General features: G+C 42.2%; 1 protein-coding gene across 1 annotated transcript; it reads left to right on the forward strand.

Moving 5' to 3' along the window:
- The first annotated feature begins 175 nt into the window (after positions 1-175).
- On the forward strand, positions 176-14,505 carry si:ch211-191i18.4 (uncharacterized protein LOC799350 homolog). The gene is made up of 3 exons (XM_042217423.1): positions 176-402; positions 14,169-14,267; positions 14,359-14,505. Exons 1-3 carry the CDS (start codon positions 298-300, stop codon positions 14,467-14,469), a joined length of 315 nt encoding a protein of 104 aa, XP_042073357.1. The 5' UTR covers positions 176-297; the 3' UTR covers positions 14,470-14,505.
- Positions 14,506-18,842: the final 4,337 nt, after the last annotated feature.

Here is an 18,842-nt window from a genome sequence, read left to right on the forward strand (position 1 = left end):
CCTCATATAAAGCCTCTTTCTAAAATAAAGCTTTATTTAAACAGATGTTCTGTAGGCAACTGATTAATAAGGGGGTCAGAGGTCCATCAGTGACTGTGATGCAGTAACAGTGAAATGTCCATCAGTGATTGGCGCGTCAGTGTGATGTCATCCTCTAGTCATGTGACTCTTAAAGCAGGCTAAGAGGATTACTGAATCTCTCTTCAGTTATTGTCTGCTTCAGTCTTTTGTTTTCACAGAAGAAGACAAGGCATTTGTGGGTTGTCAAGATTTATTAATCACCTGATGAAATTGTAGATGAAGCTTAGTGAATTCTCTGTGTTTCTGCTGCTGGTCTGCATCTCTCTGCAGAGAGCTGACAGCCATTTACCTAACTTCAGTCCTGGAACTCCCCCTCTGCAGGTAGGACAAATGCAAGCTGGGAAGAAAACCAGTAACCCTGACACTGAGCTAATCAGCTGCAACCAAAGTCAGCTCTGATTTTGACTTAAATCAGAAGTGTATTATTCAGATTAATACCACAGGTGGCAAATTTACAGGCAATATTTACTTCAGTAGAAGTACAGATACTTGTGTTAAAATAAAGCTTCAGTAAAAGTTGAAGTACGGATTGAACTTCTTTACTGACATAAAACTGAAAAAGTACAGCTCCAGAGTAACCAGACAGGATAATGTATATTTAAATATATAACTTTCTACAGGACTGAATATAATATTTTTATGTAAAAGTCCAGAGCCTCTGAAGATTATCTGAGTACTTCTAACATTACACAAAGCAAAGGTGTCCATCACGCTTGTTCATGAAACTTGGTTTATCCATTTTCTGGAGCGGGCCAACAGTGAAGCTCTGAAGATTTCCCTCTGAGGGAGCTGTAGAGATCAATGGTGAAGATCATTGATCTATGCAATGAGCTTCAGTCTTTCTGATGTTTCTGAAATTATGCCTCTCTCAGTGGGTCAACAGAACATCTGGCACAGGACAGCTGTGATAAAAGAAAGGGAGGAAGTTTCTCCAAACCTCTGGACCCAGGAAACCCAGCTTGGTCCTGATGGTCTCCCTCATTAGGTTTACTTAACTGTGAATCTAGCTGTTGATCATAATGTGAACGATGTTATTACATGAAAAGAACAAATTACACTAGTTTTTATTTAAAGTTTATGTGTTACCAGGCTGTAGAGTGCTCAGTGAGTGTAATGGATCTAAAACTGTTTAAATCTTTAGTCTTATATCATCCTCAGTCTTATGTTAAAATCTCAAAGGACAATGTTTGATGTTTAGTAAAGACGCTGGATTTGTGATTCCTTGCAAGCTTTGTTTAATGGGTAACTGAGCAGGCATTACATGCAAGCAGCTTGACTCCAGCGTTTTCTTACTGCATGCATGCGCAGTGCACTATTCTGAACAGGTAATAATAATAATAATAATGGATTGCATTTATATAGCGCTTTTCGGGACCCTATTCAACCCCCATTATTAAACAATACCAGTCAGATGTTCTATGTCCCCTTTCTTTAGGTTAAGACTGTATAAACAACAGATTCTAATCCACAACATTATAGCCTGGACATTAACCATTCACTTCAAACCTGGAACTGTCATTGGTAAGAATATAGTAAACATTTAACATTTGACCTTGTCAACATCACGTTACATGTAGTTTCCATGGATTTCGTTTTCTTTGTGCTCTGGGGAACAGGCGGTTGATGGTTGGACCACGGTAGAGTCATCGTGGGAATCTCCGTGTTGTGGTGGTGCTTCAGGGACTGGGAGGACATGCCTGCGGTTCCGCCTATACTCTCCGCCTCCTGACTGTACAATGTATGATCTGGATTTCTTATTAGTCCCTAAGGAGTCATGTCCATGATGCGTTTGCATCCTCACAACCTCACTTAGCACGAGGGGATGGAGTGGTCTGCTGGAGTTGTCATAGCATTTCTTTTGTGCATGGCGCTTATGAACTAGGCTTGTCTTAACAGCTGTGTTGCTTTTGGGCCTGGGAACCAGCAGATGTTGCATGATAGTGCATGTTTGCCTTGACATGAGCCTTTCAGCTGGAGAACCTAGTGTGTGAGCTTGAGTGGCTCTTTTTGTTTATGTGGCCTGGTGCTGTTGCACACCGGACACGCAATTGTTTCTTGCCCTATATCTTCAGTTATTGTGGGCCAAAACACGATAGCATGGGCCCTGCGTTTAGTAGCTTCTGTGTCTGGGTGCCCTCTGTGGAGGACAGTGATTTAATCCTTTTGTAAAGACTTTGGGATCACTGTCTTCAGGCCTTTCTTGACAATGTCATCTTCAAGGGGGAGTTTATTTGATATGGGTAGTATTCACGAATTTCTGTGAGCAGCTGAGTTTGTCTGCAAGGCCAGCCCTTCATTGTGACAGTGCTCAGTTTCTGTAGCTCTGGATCGGCGGCAGTGTGTTCCCACAGTTCAGTCAGCCTAAGGAAGAGATGTGTTGGATCAACATGATCTTGTTGTTGGGTTCGGGAGCAAACAAAAGCATTCTAGCTTTTTAAATGGTAATGTGTAGCTTTTTAAATAGGTTTAATGTATGTGTTGTAGGTTGCTAACATTATTCCCTCCTGTTTGACATTTTAAAAGCTTGTGTTTTCAATTATCAGTACAGCATCACTTTCAGGTGCATTTTCAATGCTTACTTCATTTAAATGCAATCTTCCATGTCCTTCTTTGGGTCCTCCTGGGCTAATGTGTAGTAAATAAAGGTATTAGTCACCATCCTTTGTATCATGCTTTTTATGCAGGGGAGAATACAGGTCACAGCAATAAACATAAGAACTAAAACAACAAATACTGGGGTCACAATCTACAGTAGCATGTGCTACCAAGGTCCAGAAGTCAGCCATGCGAGCCAGTCCTGTGTTGAGGCTCATGGTGTGTGGTCTGCCACATGCCTTTGCAGCACGGTTAAGTTCTGTAGGTCCTCATAGATGTCGCTGCCAGTGGAGTATTCGTCTGGAATGAATGTGCAACATGTCTCACCAATTAGCTTACACACGCCACCTTGGGATGCGGTTAGCAAGAATGTTATACGGCCATAATCCAGAGCTGTGAGTGGATAGTGGCATGTGGGCACATACGTAGCAGTCCATCTTGTTGTTAAGGTGCGCCGTGGTGTTCATCATCTGCCACCAAAAGTTCGTAGAATAGCCATGAGGTTATTGAGTGTGGCTTCCTCGGTCCCATAGTGCTTCAGCTGTCGTCACGAACAGGAATACTTTCAGCCACGCTGTCATCCTTGTTGCTGACTAAAGGTAAGGGAGTCATTGGTTTCTTCACCGGGTTTGAGATGGAAGGTCCTAGAGGCTTTCTTCCCCCTTTGTAGTCGGACTCGGGCTCAGCGTCAAGGTGCGTGATCTTCTTGCAGTGACTCTGGTGAATCCATGTTGATCTTTCAGCAATGTTATTTTTAAAAGGAAATTGGATCCAGTTGTTTTACTGCTGTTATGCTGCTCCCTCCTGTTGAGTCATGACCACGTCCATGGCTCAAAATTTCAGCAGCAGTCTTGTAGAAGTGTTCATAATGCAAATGACAACAACAATGTCACAAAGGAAGACCCTCTGTAGAGTGTCAACCTCTGTATGGCACAGCGAAAAAACATTAGGTGATAATCTTTGAGAAATTGCCGTCAGTCAGTTCCTGTCACCGCCATAGCATCTGTTTTCTGTGTTGTTTACAGAATCATGATGCCATCCCTGAACTTCCTCTGTGCTTTCGGTTGGAGCTTGGCATGCTCCCCTTATCCTTCAGATAACCATTCTGTTGTCCACCATCTCCTGTTGATGCTCTCTAGGAAGCCCAGTGGTACAGCTCTCTGCGGGTCGTCAGCTGGAGGTGGTCTCCACCCCTCACTGATCCTCTTGTCGCCTCTCTCATAGCCTCAGTCTGCATCTGCATCTCATTTTCTTCTTCCATCACTTTACCTTTTTCCACCTGTAATTTAAGCCTCCCCAGAAAATCCTCGTTTGCCACATGGCCCTTGCCATGTGTCAACTTCACACAATTAGACATACATAAGAAAGTTAGTTGCACATTCTCTCTTAAAGATTCCCAGGGCTTGTCTGTTAGGCTGAACGAATGGACTCTATGGCAGAACAAACGCAGGGAATGCAGAAAGTGCTCTTTATTTACAGTGTCTGGATTATTTACACAGGGTGGGAGATTATGTACAGTGATAAATAAATGGAGGGAAACCAGGAAAGGGGGCTGACACGCACTCGGGGGGAAAGGTATAATCGGCACACACAGGGTTGATCTACGAGAAAAAGGAAAGCGAAATTTTAGGGGAAGATACCAAACATCCATCCATCCATCTTTTCGCTTCCGCTTATCCTTTTCAGGGTCGCGGGGGGCGCTGGAGCCTATCCCAGCTGTCATAGGGCGAAAGGCGGGGTACACCCTGGACAGGTCGCCAGTCTGTCGCAGGGCTAACACATAAGGACAGACAACCATTCACACTCACATTCACTCGCACATTCACACCTAGTGGCAATTTGGATTGTCCAATTAACCTATCCCCACAAGCTGCATGTCTTTGGACGATTTGGAGATACCAAACAATCAGTAAAAAGCGGCAATAAACATGGGGAGAGTTGGAGAGCTCACTTCTCACACTGGCAGTACAGGTTTGGGCGAGAATCTCCAGGATGCGAAGGTAAAGATGCGATTGATGTTTGAAGTGATCCCGGAAATACGGCTTTACCAGCAGCTGACAGGCAAGCGGGTGATGGATCCGGCTAAGGATACAGGACAACAGGTAAGCAGACAAAGTCCAAAACATGGGTTGGCTGTAGTGCACACCGCAGAGATTAACAAACACGTTACCACTCAGGGAGGCAACAATACTCCGACACCAGATGTCTGTCGCGCTGCTCCTAAATAACGCTCCATCAAATGACGTCTGATGTACCACTGGTGTGCCAGCATCCTGTGAGACACCGTCCCACCTACCTGTGCTGAAAAAGGAAGCAAACCCATGACACCTCACCAGAGAAACCCCACCAACTCCTAATAGTCCCCCCCCCTCAACGGGCGGCCCCCGGAAGGGCTTACCAGGATGTCTCTTGTAAAAGTCAGCAATGACATCAGGGTCCTCAATAAACGAACTCGGAATCTAGTACTGATCCTCAGGCCCGTACCCCTCCCAGTCCACCAAAAACTGAAAGCCCTGGCCCCAGCGGCGCATGTCCAGTAGCTGCCGGACTGAATAGATAGAAATGCCATCCACTACTCCGGCGGGCGGGGGAGGGGGGGGGGAATCGGACGGGGGGCACAACGGGCTGCGAGAAACAGGTTTGAGCTGGGAAACATGGAAAGTAGGATGAATCCTCATGGAAGCGGGCAGTTGCAGTCTGACACATACAGGATTAATGAAGCATTGAATAGTGAAAGGACCCAGAAAACGGGGCACCAGCTTTCTAGACATACATTTCAAAGGAACAGTTGCAGACGACAGCCACACCTTCTGTCCCATGGATTATAGAGGAGCAGGGGATCTCCTCCGATCCACCGTACAGTGAGCTCGTGTCACAGTCTAAAGCAACACCGCCTTGGTCTGACGCCAAATCCTCCTGCTGCGGCGCAGGTGGTCCTGCACCACTGGGACCACAACCTCCGCCTCCTTAGAAGGAAACAGTGGGTGCTGATAACCCAAACAAACCTCAAACGGAGAGAAACCGGGGACAGAACAGGTGAGAGAGTTATGCGCATATTCTATCCAGGAGAGATGAGAGCTCCAGGAAGCAGGATTAGCCAAAACCACACAACGGAGCGCGGATTCCAGTTGTTGGTTCGTCCTTTAAGTTTGTCGATTAGACTGTGGGTGATAGCCCGAGGAGAGGCTCGCCCCCACCCCCAAGGCAGCACAAAACCCCTTCCACACACGTGACACAAACTGAGGTCCCCTGTCAGACACAATGTCCTGGGGAATCCCATGCAACCGAAAAACATGAACACCGAGTAATTGAGCAGTCTCAAGGGCGGAAGGGAGTTTAGGCAAGGGAACAAAATGGGCAGCCTTGGAGAATCTATCCACGATGGTAAGGACGACCGAGTGACCAGAGGAACGCGGCAGCCCTGTGACGAAGTCCACAGCGATGTGCGACCACGGGTGACTGGGGACGGGCAGGGGATGGAAAAGCCCAGAAGGCGCCTGGTGACGGCTTTTAGAACGCGCACAAACTTCGCAAGCCACAACATACTCGCCTGCATCCCTCTCCAACGAAGGCCACGAAAAGGACCGTTTCGACAAAGACACCATACGATAAATGCCGGGATGACAGGCAAAGCGCACAGTGTGCAGCCAATGCAGGGTGCGCGCGGACATGGCGGACATACATAATTATGAGGTCAATCAAATGGACCAATATGGCAAGGCCATGATGATCCAATTGGTAAAGTAAAGCCGATTGGCATCTTTTTTGGCCTTCAGACAACAATTCTGATGGCTAAAGATCCAAGCGGAACAGGCAAAAAAACAAAAAACAAAAAAAAAGCGCCCAGGTGGAGATGCCCATCGTCCGGCGAAATCTGAGACAGCACGGCTCCCACGCCGGTATAGGAAGCATCAACCTTAACATCAAACTGTCTGGACACGTCGGGGTGGGCGAGGACGGGAGCGGAGCAAAACAGCTCCTTAAGCCGTGAAAAAGCCCGTTCGGCTTCCGCCGTCCACTGAAAAACACGAGTAGGAGATGTCAAACTAGTAAGCGGAAGCACAACTCGACTGAAATTCTTAATGAACCGCTGATAAAAATTAGCGAATCCCAGAAACCTCTGCAATTGCTATTGTGTGGAAGGGGTCGACCAACTCACAATGGCTTCAAGCTTACATGGGTCGGCTCTGAGCTGTCCCTTTTCCAGTACGTAACCCAAAAAGGACACTGACCCCGCATTTGAAGACACATTTCTCAGCTTTCACTAACAGTTTATTTTCCAGAAGCCACTGTAATACACAGCGCACCTGCTGTATGTGGTCATCCAGTAATCGGGAAAAAATGAGAATGTCGTCCAGATAGACAAAGACAAAATGGTTCAAAAAGTCCCGCAACACATCATTGATCAGAGTCAGTCCAAATGGCATTACCATATACTCATAATGTCCCAGCGGAGTGTTGAACGTCTTCCACTCATCCCACTGACGTATGCATACCAAGTGATACGCATTACGTAGGTCCAAATTAGTGAAGACAACCGCTTCCTGTAACGGAACAAAGGTGGAAGAAAGCAGTGGAAGGGGATATTTATTCCTCACAGTGATGGAAATAAGTCCACAATAGTCAGCATAAGGTCTGAGAGATCCATCCTTTTTCCCTACAAAAAAGAACCCTGCAGCCACGGGTGAAGAGAACGGCCGAATCAAGCCTGCCTCCAGAGACTCCGTAATATAGGCTTCCATGGCAGCCCTCTCCGGCCTGAAGAGGTTGTACAGCCGATTAGTAGGCAGCAAAGCTCCAGGCAACAATTCAATAGAACAGTCATATGGCCGGTGGGGAGGCCGAGACAGAGCGCGACGTTTGAAAACTGACCTCAGATCATGATAGACCTCCAGCACAGACGACAGGTCCAAATCTTTTTGTGTCGATTCGGGAGCACCGGCCGCAGAGGGAGGTAAAGCAGACCGCAGACAGTGTGACAAACAGTGGCTACTCCAACTCTCTATACGACGGGTGGCCCAGTTGATATGGGGATTGTGGCGCTCGAACCAAGGATAGCCCAAGACTACAGGGGAAGCGAAAACAAAAAAACTGAGAAATTTGCGATGATTGCCCAAGAGAACTGATGAGACAGGTTCCGTTTCATGGGTGACTGAGGGCAAAGCCTGACCATTGAGGGCAAAAACCGAAACAGGGACCTCTAGAAGTCGCATTTTAATACCGAGAAGACGTACCAGACCGCTGTCAATCAAATTCTGTTCACCCCCTGAGTCTAAAAGAGCTTGAGTACAGTAGGTCTTGGTGACATTAGACAAACAGCGGAGAGCTGCATGCAGGGAATCTGAGACAGAGAAAAGGTGCCACCCACCAGTATCCCCGCAGTTACTGGTGGGCCCCGCCTTTTAACCGAAGCTGGCAGGCAGATACAAAGTGGCCTGACTGAACACAATACAAATATAGCTGCCCCTTAAAACGTTTCTGACACTCCTCGGGGATAAGTCTCGTGCAACCCAGCTGCATCGGTTCCTTAGTATTATTCCCCGGAGGCGACCATGCTTGGACCAGAGCGGGAAGGAGTGAAGGTTGAGCGACCGTCCGCATCGAGGCACCTTCCCCCGAGGTCGCCCGACCCTTATCTGCTTCTAAATTCCGATAAAACTGAGGTTATTGTACTTGGCCCTAAAAATCTGAGAAATATGATAGCTAACACAGATACTTACTCTGGATGGCATTACCTTGGCCTCCAGTAACACTGTGAGGAACCTTGGAGTCTTTTTTGACCAGGATATGTCCTTCAATGCACACATTAAACAAATAAGTAGGACTGCTTTCTTCCACTTCCAAAATATCTCTAAAATTAGAAATATCTTGTCTCAGAATGACACTAAAAAACTAGCTCATGTATTTATTCTAGGTTGAACTACTGTAATTCATTATTATCAAGATGTTCTAAAAACTCCCTGAAAGCTTTCAGTTGATTCAAAATGCTGCAGCGAGAATACTGACAGAGACTAGAAAGGGAGAGCTTATTTCATCTATATTGGCTTCTCTTCATTGGCTCATTGTTAAATCCAGAATTGAATTAAAAATCCTCTTCCTCACATACATAATCTTAATTAATCAGGCCACATCTTATCTTAATGACCTTATAGTATTATATCACCCCATTAGAGCACTTCCCTCTCAGACAACGGGCTTGTGGTTCCTAGAGTACTTAAAAGTAGAATACGAGGCAAAGCCTTCAGATTCCATGACCCTCTTCTGAGGAACTAGCTTCCAGTTTGGATTTGGGAGACAGACACCATCTCTTTTAAGATTAGGCTTAAAACATTCCTTTTTGCTAAATCATATAGTTAGGGCTTCAAGCTGCCCGCTTTCTAGCCCTTCAGAGGTTGACCCAATTGGTCTGTTGAGGGGAGAGCAGATCACGGGTGTTGCCTCCTCCATATCAGCTCTGCTGTTCCCCGTGAGTACAGTTGACTTATCCTCAAGTGTTTTCCAGTCAGTTAGAAACGTTCCTAAGACTGTGCCAGTTGACAACAAATCAATTAACTCAACTTCTAAGCGGGATAACAATAAAACTATGTTACCTGTGGCTGGCACTCACCTTTCAGAGACTGGTTTTCTTGCCTAATGCCAAGTAATGAACATAATGTTGGTGCACCTGAGTCTCTGGAGGAAGTGATTGTGTCCATTGGTTTTGATAATGGAGATACTTTTTTGTGTTCATGAGCTGATCAGCCCCCAAACTGCATAGTTTGTTAATGAACTGGCCAGGATTTGAGCTTCTGAGCCTGACACCGGTGACTCTTCTGCACCCACTAACCAAGACGGTATATGTGGGTGTTAAGCCAGCCATACAGTGTACATTTTAGGATATTCTCAGGTCTCAAAAAAAGAAGCTGTCAGGTCTCAGGTCTCAGACAAAAAGCTGTCAGGTGTCAAGTCTCAGACAAAAAGTCGTCAGGTCTCAGGTGTCAGGTCTTAGGTGTCAGTTCTCAGGTGTCAGGTCTCAAAAGTCAGGTCTCAGGTGTCAGGTTTCAAAAGTCAGGTCTCAAGTGTCAGAACACAAGCTATCAGACAGAGAGAAGCCTCCTTCAGGTGGCACTCTTGTCAGGTCCCAGCCAATTTCCAGGTAAATTGAACCATTTCACTATTATCAAAAAGACACTATTAAAACCCGATTCTTTGATCCCCATGATCGAACAGAGAAAACCCGACTCAGGAGTGGTCAAAACTCTTCCGGAAGAGAGAGCCCTGCACAGCCCAAAGCCAGTTGCAGAATCTCTGACATTAGAAGCTAAAAATGTATCTCATATAGGTGTTATTTTGGTACTTTACACATCACACATAGTTTCGATACAAACAACTCCTTTTATGTTACTAGTTCCTCTTTTTTTCTGGTTTCCTGTTTTTATTTATATGCTTGTATAGCTCTACACTAACTTCCTGTTTTCCAGTCTGGCTGGAATTACCTAGACTGTTTTTAACCTGAATATTTGAAACAAACTTAGTAAGAAAAAACAGTCAGTGCTAAGAAAGTAATCAGTGGAAAAATTAAACATAAATTTTAAGCTGCCATAGTTTTTAAATGTAGTTGGTTTCAGAGCATATATATTAGGCTTTGCTATTTTAATCCATAGTTAATGATTAATGAGAGGTTAAGTTTTATACTGTTTTTACAGATGTGCAAAGTGCAAGCTTCTTTTTTTAAGTTTATACTGTCTTTACAGATGTGGCAAGAGACTGAAAACATGCTGCTGTTTGTACATATTTAATGTGCAAACAGCATATATAATACTATAATAAAAGTATAGTAACGGTAGTCAGTTAGTGACTGAGCAGCCCGGTGCTTTTCTCTTGATTTCTTTAATCAGGCTAAATTCATTCACCTGCACGGATTAGCTAAACGGACTTTACAAAACAAGTTTCCCTGACAGCCGAGTGCTCATCTTAACTAGGTAGTGATGGTAAATTCGATTCTTTTTACTGAATCGAGTTTTAATGAGTCACTCACCAAAGTGAATCGGATTTCTTGAGTCATTTGAGTCACTGAGTCAGTTAACCAGAGAATGCAAAAATGTATATTTTCACTCAAACTTGTTTGTTTCTCTTTTAATGTAAATCCTACTGCTAAGATGAATGATTGTAAAAGAAAACAACTATTTTATAGAGCAAAAAAAATTCTAAAGGGAACATTTATTTATTTTTTATTTTATTTTATTAATATTTTCCTTAAATGTGTCAAATATAAATTTTCTCATCTAAATGTGCACTGAGCTGTGAGCCAGGGGGCGGTAATGCGCCTTAACATTGGTTGCCAACAGTGTTGCCAACTCCTCAGTAAGGAAAATCGCTATTGGTTGTCCTAAAAGTCGCTAGAAGTCGCTAAATGACGTCATCGCCTAATTTGCATAAATGGTCATGCTAATCTAATTGTAACCTATGTTGTTGGAGAGAGAAATAACATCGTGGAAGAGACATAAAGTGAGTAAAAACGTCCTAAATGCATTTAGAGTTTATTTAGAACTACAAATTAAATTTCTTTTAGCAATTATTGTTTTTTTTAATGTCACAATTCCAACCCTGCTCCTTTACCGGGCTTGGACCGGCAAAAGTGACCCGAAATAGGCACTCTGGTGGAGTTACTTTGTGTGTGTGTTTATAAGTAGTTTTAAACCTTGTGATCCACAAAACAGCATAAGAGTAAAAGAGTAAAAGAAGAACTGACTGCGTTACAGCACCCGCTGCTTGTTGAGAGTAAAAGCGATACGCGCTTTCACGTCTTTTTTTAGCGACTTTTTTTTAAAAAAAAGTCGCTAAAAAGTGTGGGTCTGAAAACTCGCTAAATATAGCGACAATCGAAGTTCGCAAAAATCGACATACGATTGGCAGGCTAACTTAACTGGTTGCCAACCAAGAAGAAGAAGAAGCTGTGAGCCAGGAGGGAGGGGGTGAGTGAGTCCTGAGTGATTCGCTTATGCTACGATTCAGCACAGCAAGGGAGGGGGTGAGTAACTCAAATGTGCTGTTAGCATGTTAGCTGAGAGATGCTACTGTGAACCGAGGAGCTATTGTCTTGATGTGAGCTTCTACTCAGGGTTTTTCTTCCAGTTCAGAGCAGAGATGTTTTTGTTAAGAAACTGGCTGTTGTTTTTTCTCCCCACAGTTTTAATTATAAGCTTGATATATTTCTACTAATGGAATTAGTTTGCTAACAGCAACAGAGATGAGTCATTGAGTCAGTTGCGCTTGTGAATCATGATTCACGAGTCAGTAAAGTAATTATCGAGTATTGAATGATTCGTTCACGAATCGAACATCACTATAGCTAGGTCTCAGGACCTAGCTAAGGACGGTGGTTACGGATAAGCTTACAAACACGTTTAACTTACCGAAAAAGTGCAGCGGGGTGCCGGGTCCTTCTGTCGGGTAGTCCAGTATACTGAAGAACACCTCAGGCTGTCAGATTAAAACAGTCGGTCATGGTTTTGTAACGTAAACGCTGGAGCTCCTGTCTGCACCCCCGCTCTATCTCCCATTCCCGAACAGAGATACGTAAGTTTGTGCGTGACTGCAGCTTCCAGTCAAAGCTGTTACAATTACATCACACCCCAATTTCACAGCATTATGGTAGTAATTAGAATCAAACGTATGAGAAAGGAGACCCCTTGAACATAAAACAGCATCGTATGAACTACTGACGCTGTTACGTCGTCCATGTTTGCCACAGTCATTGGCTGGGACCTGACAACAGCGCCACCTGAAGGAGGCTTCTCTATGTCTGATAGCTTGTGTTCTGACACCTGAGACCTGAGAACTGACAACTGAGAGCTGACACCTGAGACCTGACGAGTTTTTGTCTGAGACCTGACACCTGACGAGTTTTTGTCTGAGACCTGACGGATGTCCTAAAATGTACACCATACTGCCATTTCTTTTTCTGAGAGCTGAGTTTCAGTACCAGCTAAAAAGGACTGTTTAAGTTTAGTTTCAAAGCCACCAAATAACAAGCTGAGTTTTGTGTTTCTAAGACTGTAGGAGATAAGGCTCGGGACTGGACGGCGCTAACGCGTTGACGCCGTGCAGTAACAACATTTCTGCCTCTTTCATGGCTCTGTCCTTTATTCTTGTTAGTGCCACATGGTCTAACAATCCAGCTTTAGGTGGCTACCAGGTGTGCAGAATACAGTTTAATCAAAAAGTTTGAAAGCTGTGGCTACAACTGTAGCTTACCTCCACCAGTGTGTGAATGTGAGAGTGAATGAATAGTGGAACTGTAAAGCGCTTTGAGGGTCTCGAAAAGCGCTATATAAATGCAATCCATTATTATGATGATGTTTCACAATATTAAAAAAATCCTAACTTCACAGACACAGTTCACAATAAACAGCTTGTGTGCTTGCTGTGATTTCTTGAGCTCATAGTAACTTTAAAATTATTTTCCAGTGTTATTCCCTTTTATCCTCTTTTGAACCTTGAATGCTGTTAGAGTCCACTTTAACCAGTATATTATAATAAATTATACATAAAATATTTGCTTCTTGCATCTCTTCTTCAGTGATAAGCACCATTGATGGATACACCAATAGGATTGTCTAGGATTGTGTTATTGTTCCTCCATTTAGGCTCAAATTGGTTTACTGGAAGGAAAACTGATGGTATAATGTAACAAAACTCATTACTCAAACTTACAGTAAATAAAAGCCTGTTTAGAAAATGTCAGAAGCAGAAAGTTAAAATATTTGTGTTAAACTGAAGGGAGAAAAGGTAAAAAGTTATCAGAAAAAAATTATACTCAAGTAAATTACAGACACCTGAAAGAATTTTAGTCAAGTACAGCAAGAAAACTATTTGTACTTTGTTACTTTCCACCGCTGATTAAGCACAGTTTCAAATAAGATAAAGAAATCAATAAGTAATAGATTTGATCCAAACACTTTTCTACTTTAATTGCACACTGACATCAATGTGTAACAGATTTCCTTTTATGGTCAACGTCGTCTCCATAATTGGTTTTAGCACCAATTGGCTGCCCCTCTGCTGGCTATCTGAAGCTCACCAACCAGGAAAAAAATGTCTCTAGTTTTACTCTTTTAGCACAGTGTGAAATATGGATACTTAATTTGATTGTTTCTGCTTGTATTTACAGTCATGTGTTGGTGTTTGTTATGTAGGTGTGTCAACTTTTTTACATTTTGTATTTTTATTATATTCTCATTGTGTGACCTCCCTATATTTATGTACAGCACTTTTGCGAACTTTATTGTTTTTAAATGTGGTTTATAACTGGATTAGATTGAAGAGGCAGAGCTAAAACTTGTTATTTAGACAGAGTATGAACTGAGGGGCTGCACCAAGTCCTAGAATAAGATAAAGAATCGTTACTTTGTCCTGTGAATCATGCCAAGATACACTAACAGAGTCTCTGATTAAAAAACATGGAATATGAAGCAGAATAAGACACCTTTAATATGTCTGTCATCTCTCAGGTAAATGCTTCAAACATCGCCTCAGCTGTCAAGGAAAACATCTTCAGACGACTTCCTGGACTTTGTCGGCGTTTGAAGAGACGCAGAGTCACTGTCCTGGTAAAAATAAACTGACACCTCAGGGAAGAACCACTCAAGTCCTTTCAAAATAAAGCATGCCACCTGAGTGTCCACTGTGATTCATTTTCAGTGTAACTTGGAGAAGTTCTGTTGGGGGCGGAGTCAGACAAGTCATTCGGGTCAGCTGTGTCAGTGCCCGCGGGGTTCCAGGTGTTCACATTTCTTTCTCCACAGCCTCTGAGTGATAATGCTTTTTAATAAATATGAGAAAACTTTTTGTAAAGAGTTTTTTTTTTGTTTAGATTAAAATATTTCACATAGCACACACAGTATGATACAGACTGAAGCTTTAACACATTGTGAAAGTTAAATATCAAGGAATGTTTGAATAAAAAAAATGCCTACTTTCTGATGTGAATGAGAATTTATAAAGAAGAAAGGAGAAGTGTGGTGAATAATATATGATAATGCAGATGTTAATCATACAAAGTAAACTGGAGCGGACCCTAAACACACTTTGATCCGTGTAATAGATCTTATAATTCGGATTCAGAGAGTTTATAAATCTGTGTTGTTCATGCAAAGCCACACACAAATCCGATTTTATTCCATCAGCATGATGTTCAAAATTTAAAGCATATCAGCACTTCACTGAAATGAAAAACAGGAATAATGATAATCAACATTGATATGATGTGAATCACTTTTGTCGATGGTTTTCATTAATGGTTTGATAATGCATCGCTATGAATTATGGAATGTAATTACTTCCTCTCATAAAGGATGCTTTAGTGTCTCCTCTGCAAAAAGAGGTAATAAAGGAAGCACTGAAGCACATTTCCTTTTAAGAGAACTTAACTAGCTCTGACTGTGGCCACAGAGACTTCAGGTGTTCAGACGGATCAGTTTCCACCTGCTGCTGACACAACTCCACGATTCCCTCAGGGATTTGAATTCCAGGTGCAGAATTTTAACCAGGGACAACCTTGGATCAAAGTTGGACAACTGCTCAGCCATTGAGTCCACTTCTCTTGGAGGACGGTGTCTTGTTCTTGGCTGGGAAAGATGAACTCTGAACACTTACACATGTGAGCGAGAAGCGGGGAGAGAAGCTGCTGCCTGCGAGTTTGCTGTAGGAGAAGTGCACTGGCAGAGAGAAGAGAGCTTGAGTTTGACCAGGTACCAAAGCAAATTTTTCATACTGGACAAATAATGTAAATATGACGGTGTATCACAAAAGGTTGATATCAAACTGATCACTTGACCTATATTATGTTACTTGCTCTTCGAGTGAATGAACAAATGGCGAAATGAAAAGCCGAACAACAATGCTGTTTTTTTTAGAGAGGCTTAGCTTACATGTGTGTTTATTTCATATTTTCAGTTATTACCTTACACAGCTAAATAAAGCACTCTAAATCGGTTTTAGTTATGTACTGATGAACATAACAATGGGCATAAGGGGCTTCTTTCAAAGAAAAGACTCTGGTAAATGTTATTTTACCTTATGCTTTGAATGCTGTTCAATATGCAAAACAAGACGAATTTCAATACACAGCAGTATATTCACAGTTGAAACCAGATATTTACATACACTTTAGGGAAAAAACAAGAACATTTATTTTTACTGTTAAACATCCATTCAGAGTAAACTTTTAGATAAATAAATATTAAAATATTAAAATATCTTTTGAATTAGTTAAATGTCAGAGTAAAGAGAGAGAGAGCTGTCTATTTTTTATCACTTTTAATCAAATTTCGGAGTATATATACACTAAGTTTATTGTGTCTTTAATTAATAAGAAAACTCTAGACGATTCCATTCTGAGCTGAAGAAGCTTCTGATAGGTTAGTAGAGTCCATGTGAGTAAATTGGTGGCACAGCTGTGGATGCATATAAGGCAAAACACAGAGCCTGTTTCTGTTGAATGGGAAAATCAAGAGATGTCAACCAAAACACCAGGAAAAGAATTGTGGAGCTCCATAAGTGTGGCTCAGATTTGAATACAATTTGGTGCCATTTGCAATTAAGAAATACAGATAATTTCTCTCTTTACTCTTAAAGTTAACAAATATGTTTTTTATATTTATCAATCTAAAAAATAAACATTTAGTCTGATTTGATGTTACAATTAAAAAAGTGTTTGTGTTTTTATCTGAAGAGTCATTAAATATCTGGTTTCAACTGTATATTTGATGATGTTGGTGTTTGGCTTGATTGTCAGCACAAAGAGGGAGAGAGAGGACAGAGAGGGGAGAGAGGAGAATGATGACAGAACAGAGATGGAACAAGAGCAGGTGAGACAGACATGTTAGTCAAATGGTTGTTTGCCAAAACTCATCAGAACATGTATCTAGTACCTAGTGTATCTTTTTAGGTTTGTTATTTTTCAAATTCTATATTTATTAAGTTATGCAGGCTTGTTTGCATAACAAGGCTAAATAGTTATATAAACTTTTCTGAATCTAAATAGTGTACTTTGGTAGAATTAAAAAATAAGTGTAGTGCAGGTCTATGATGATTTTCGGTGTTTTGAGTCTGGTTCTGTATTGGTTAAGTCCTAAAGTAGTCCTGATTTTGAACTATTGTAGTACCTGTTTTAATTCCCAATCAGTTCTGGGTCTGGTTGAATTGGAGTTTAGTCCCTGTGTCCCTGCCTTGCTGCTTAATTAAAAAACTAGTTTAAGGTGTCCTGCATATGTGATATATATTTTTTCCTATATGAAGTCATTCTTTTTTAAACAAAACTCAAAACAGAGCCTTAATCTTTCAGTCATTTCTAACACCCCCCAATCCCACATGGATACTACCCTTTAGGGCTAAGCCCGGGTGTATAAAATGTCTGGCTCCGCCTCTTCTTACCACAACCAGCCTACCAACCTGATGGCGTCACGTGATAGAAGCTGATGCTAAACATGTTTTTAAAAGGAACCCCAACTAATATGACAAGTTACTCTAAATATGTCACAAATTATCTCCACTACATAAAAACATACTTGAAAATAACTACAATTTTTTTGTTATTCATTAAATCTTTGTTGTTTAAAACTATTTTGGAGCCGTGGGAGCGGCCATGTTTTTTTGCACACAATGCATTCTGGGACGATGACATGTATTGGTTGTTTTCAGTATAGGTGCTTTCGTTCAGCTAACCTGTTTTGTTTTTTAAAGTGTAGCAACGGTATTAATTAACTTGCCTATTAGTGACCTGGTTACAACTTGGTAGACCAGCACTATATATCCGGTCTTTGACTCTGACGTCAGAAGCGGTTTTTGATATGGCGACATGGGCGGGCCCAGGGTGGCATCGTGGTAGGGGGGCGGAATCTCGGGCATCGGCAAAAAAATAAAGAAAAATTGCTCTGTGGTGGACCGCTGGATGGCTCCACTAACGCCCAGTTCTCAGGAAGTGTTATTGCTGTGTTTTTGGAGGGAAAAGTGCAGTTGTGTGGTGATGAGTAATAAATGAGGAGTGTTAATCGAGAGCTCTCATGTTGTCTGTGTTTACCTCCACAGCTCGTACTCATGCTGCCCCGACGTCATGCCAGCGCATTTTGGGACTGTCATAGGCACCGATCGGTTTTCTATCGCCCATTTGCTGGGAGTAAGGGCGCCCTCTATTTGCGAGGCGCGCCTGCTGCTTGCAGCCGGGGCGGCGGGGGATTCTCTGGCTGGCTGGAGCAGCATCTAATAACCAACTCGCAAAATAAAACAAAATAAAAAAAACCCCAACAAACACGAAAACACCAGACATAATGATACAGACTTATAATTTGCACCGATGTTTTTTCAAAATTCTGTATGTGATAAGAGGCTCCAGTTACAGCAGTGCAAGTAAACAAACAATATATATAAGGAGAGTAAGAAAATAAATATACACTTTAGGACCAGGGGTAAAGGGATCAATAACAATTTAAAATTTATATTTTACAGTTTGATGATTTAAAGTTTCACACACAACCTGTCGAAAGGGGAGGGGGGCCCTGCTGCTTCCAAATAGAGCACATTTCATTTATAATGTTGTAAATCCAAGTCCATTATCTATTCATGATTTGAACCCTGGGTTGTGGGAAATCCCAGAAATAAACGCTAGACAAAGCGAATCTGTGGACTAACGTGTAGGTTTATTAGGTTATGTTGTGGTGATCCTCATGTTAGGGAATGGGTGTTCATACTGGAGTGCAACATTAAAACCAATGGAAGATGGACAAGAAAAGTTCAAAGCCATCAGGGGTTCAGTTTCAGTCATCCTTCCCTGTTACTTCATCCTACTCTCTTGCATGTTAAGCACTTTGGTACACCACTGGGTTTTAAATGTGCTATATAAATAAAGTTTGTTGTTGTTCTTGTTGTAATATATACAGATCACTCAGTTCTAAATATCAAGGATTAACAGAGGTGATTATAAATAAATATCAAGAAAATTGACAAGAATATTACAGAGTAGAAAAGAGCATGTGCATAAGTAGAGGGAGTGTTTGCCCAGAGCGCCAAACAGGCTAGGACTGCCACTGTGTGATGTTATTAGCCATGTCTGGGCCCAAACTCCGCTGCAGGTCCCAAAATCAAATGATCACTACAGCATTAATGAGAGTTGAAAAACTGTCTAAATT

This window comes from Haplochromis burtoni, unplaced genomic scaffold (genome assembly GCF_018398535.1).
Source record: "Haplochromis burtoni strain Fernald_Lab_line unplaced genomic scaffold, NCSU_Asbu1 Contig_1945, whole genome shotgun sequence".
Taxonomy (NCBI): Eukaryota; Metazoa; Chordata; class Actinopteri; order Cichliformes; family Cichlidae; genus Haplochromis; species Haplochromis burtoni.